Source organism: Penaeus chinensis, chromosome 42, assembly GCF_019202785.1.
Source record: "Penaeus chinensis breed Huanghai No. 1 chromosome 42, ASM1920278v2, whole genome shotgun sequence".
NCBI lineage: Eukaryota > Metazoa > Arthropoda > Malacostraca > Decapoda > Penaeidae > Penaeus > Penaeus chinensis.
The window spans coordinates 20,726,922-20,731,245 of record NC_061860.1 but is presented as its reverse complement, the minus strand read 5'-3'; the positions used below and the strand labels follow the sequence as shown (position 1 = coordinate 20,731,245).

The following is a 4,324-nucleotide window of genomic DNA, read 5'->3' as shown; positions in this document are numbered from 1 at the left end:
TATATATGTATACATATTTATATATATATATATATATATATATATATATAGAGAGAGAGAGAGAGAGAGAGAGAGAGAGAGAGAGAGAGAGAGAGAGAGAGAGAGAGAGAGAGAGAGAGAGAGAGAGAGAGAGAGAGAGAGAGAGAGAGACATACATACACTACACACACACTCACACATATATACATATACACACACACATATATATATATATATATATATATATATATATATATATATACATATACATATACATATATATATACATCATGTATGTTTACTTTTACACACACACACACACACACACACACACACACACACACACACACACACACACACACACTCACAGTTACACACAGTCATACACACACACACAGTCACACACACACACACAGTCACACACACACACACAGTCACACAGTCACACACACACACACACACACACACACACACACACACACACACACACACTCACAGTTACACACAGTCATACACACACACACAGTCACACACACACACACAGTCACACACACACACACAGTCACACAGTCACACACACACACACACACAACACACACACACACACACACACACACACACACACACACACACACACACACACACACATTTATACATGTACACATAATTATTTATATTTATATATAGATATATGAATGTATGAATATATATATATATATATACATATATACATATAATATATATATATATAAAAGATTTAATGGTTAAAACAAATAAATGTGCTAGACATCAAAGGCTATATAGCACTATGGTAAAGCATTGTGTTGAAAAAGGTAAAAATGAACTAATGATTAGGGTAAGGGGACAGAAGAAAGGGATGAAGAAGAGATGGAAAAGGAAAGGAGGAGACAGAAAGACCCTGCAAAATTAGTTGAGGCGAGGGCTGAGGACCAAGGTAGGGGTGATCCCCACATTGGGCCCTAGTCCCTGTCTACTAAAACCCCCCAAGACAACATGGAGCAAGGGATTGGGGGGATATCTATATTATCTATATATTATTTTTAAATTATATATATATATATATATATATACATATTTATGTAGAGAATATATTATATATATGTATGTATGCACATATATAAATATATATATATATATATATATATACATATTTATGTAGAGAATATATTATATATATGTATGTATGCACATATATAAATATATATATATATATATATATATATTATATATATATATATATATATAAATATTACATATATATATAAATATTACATATATATATAAATATATATATTATATATAAGTATATATATACTTACATATAAGTATATATATACCTACATATAAGTATATATATACCTACATATAAGTATATATATACTTACATATAAGTATATATATACTTACATATAAGTATATATATACTTACATATAAGTATATATATATTTACATATAAGTATATATATACTTACATATAAGTATATATATACTTACATATAAGTATATATATACTTACATATAATATATATATATATATATATATATATATATATTTATATATATACATATTTACAATTCTATATAAATACATATATATACATATATATAATTTATATATAATATATATATAATATATATATATATATATATATATATATATATATATATATATATATGAAAGGAGAAAACACACTACCGTGTTGATACTATGGTATAAAAACCCACAATGTAAAACTAGATTTTAATTGATAGAGAGACCTAGATTTTAATTTAATTTAGTTTTACATTGTGGGTTTTTATACCATATATATATATATATATATATATATATATATATATATATATATATATATGTCTGTGTGTATGTGTGTGTGTGAGTTCCTAAGTGGTCAATATCAATACACCTGTGGGTCAAAAAGGAGTCGCTAAACGCTGGGACTCTTTGTAGTTTAAGGTCTAATGCTGACATTCGTAAAAATAAAAAATGTATAAAATATAACTTCCTGATATACTGTCCTACTTCATTTTTGGTTGACAACAAACAGATTCTCCTCTGTTTATTTCCCAGTATTTCATGTGACATACTCATTTATCACAATGTGTCTCCATGTATTTCAATGTTTGAACACTTTATGTTGAATTCTAACATTATATTCAATATTTTGTATATTGCTTATATATACATTTTATATATATATATATATATATACATTATATATATATATATATATATATATACATTATATATATATATATATATATATATATATATATATATATATGCATATATATACAGTGTATATATATATACATATATACATATATATACATATATATACAGTGTATATATACACATATATATACACATATATATACACATATATATACACATATATATATACACATATATATGTACATATATATATAATATATATAATATATGAATATATATATAAAGAAATCATTAATAAATTAAATAAGCAAAGAATAATCCACTGAGTGCACAATTATGATTTACAATCCCACCCCCTGGTTTAAAAGAAACAACAGAGCTTAGCATCTTTTTATATAAAAATAAGACATTTTGAACTTTACAATCTGACATGTGGCTTACACTCCTACATTCAAACTAATTATATAAAGCCTGAAAATATAAATACAAAAAATTACATTTCTTGTTTCATTGCCTTACTTGTTGTTAATCTAAAGGAATAAATCCCATTTTCCTTATCAAGGACACATTCACATAAGCAGGACACAGGTTACTCTGGTTATAATAATAATAATTATAATAGTAGTTATAATAATAATTATAATAGTAATTATAATAATAATTATAATAATTATAATAATAATTATAATAATTATAATAATTATAATAATTATAATAATTATAATAATAATAATTATTATTATTATTGTTATTATTATTGTTATAATAATAATAATAATAGTTATTATTATTATTATTATTATTATTATTATTATTATTATTATTATTGTTATAATAATAATAATAATAATAATAATTATTATTATTATTGTTATAATAATAATAATTATTATTATTATTATTATTGTTATGGTAATAAAAATAATAATAATAATAATTATAGTAATAATAACAATAACAACAATAATAATAAGAAAACAACAAAACAACAATTATAATAAAATCATCATCATCATCATCATCATCATCATCATCATCATCATCATCATCATCATCATCATCATCATCATCATAGTAATAATAACAATAAAAAAAAAAAAAGTAAAAATGAAGGGGACAGGTCACTTCAGGTTTCCCACGTTCTCCTCCATCTGAATACTCTATTATTTCCCTTGTCACTATAAGGCTTCTGTAGATAGTCATTCCAAACAATTGATGTACTGCATACCTCACAGATAAGGCTACCCTTGTGTATGTACATGTGTATGCTTCACCAAATTATGTCTATATGTATAGGACTTACTACATATCTTACAGGTAAAAGGCTTCTCTTTTGTATGTACTCTCATGTGGTCCACTTGAAATTGTTTTCGTGAGAATCCCTTGTTGCAAACTGGACAGGTATATGGCTTCTCCTGTGTATGTATTCTCATGTGGAAAACTAGATTAGTATGCACAATAAAAGCCTTGCTACATATATCACAAACATAAGGCTTCTCATTTGTGTGTACTCTCATGTGCTGCTTTAGATCACATTTGCGAGCAAATGCTTTACAACAAACCTGGCATTCATGAGGCTTCTCTTTTGTGTGTACTTTCATGTGTTTAACAAGAGTGGTCTTTAGAGAAAATGCACGACTACATATCTCACAGCTATATGGCTTCTCATCTGTATGTACTTTCTTGTGTGCTATGAGATTATTTTTCTGAGCAAATGCTCTAGTGCAAACCTCACATCTAAAAGGTTTCTCTTTTGTATGCACTCTCATATGTTCTACTATTTTACTTTTTTTGTTGAAACTTTTGCCACATATTTCACAAAAATAACTTTTCCCTGTTGCATCCACTTTTCTGTGTGTTTTCTCTTTACCACCTTTCTCAGGTGGCACCTGACCCTCTGATGAGTATGTGTTCTCACAAGTTTCAGTTAAAACTGGCACTGCTGATGACAATGGATCTATATCTTCACAGATCAAAATGTCAGAGTCAGTGTCAACTGCTTCCTCTCCTTGAATTCTGAATTTCTTATGTAATGGATTTTCATGTTTTACTTCTACTTTTCCTCCTGTCTTTATATAGATAATATTTTCTTCAACTGCATGCTCCACTGTTTCTTTTTTTTTTTTTTTAACTGATACTAAAGATTCAAA

At 26.1% G+C, this 4,324-nt stretch overlaps 1 protein-coding gene across 1 annotated transcript in view; it reads right to left on the bottom strand.

The window, feature by feature from the left end:
• Nucleotides 1-3,231: 3,231 nt before the first annotated feature.
• LOC125047762 (zinc finger protein 252-like) overlaps nt 3,232-4,324 on the bottom strand; it is a 23,078-nt gene continuing 21,985 nt past the window's right edge. Inside the window, exon 3 of the mRNA XM_047646191.1 lies at nt 3,232-4,324. This exon is cut by the window's right edge and continues 307 nt beyond it. Coding sequence (XP_047502147.1) covers nt 3,416-4,324 — 909 coding nt within the window. The 3' untranslated portion in view covers nt 3,232-3,415.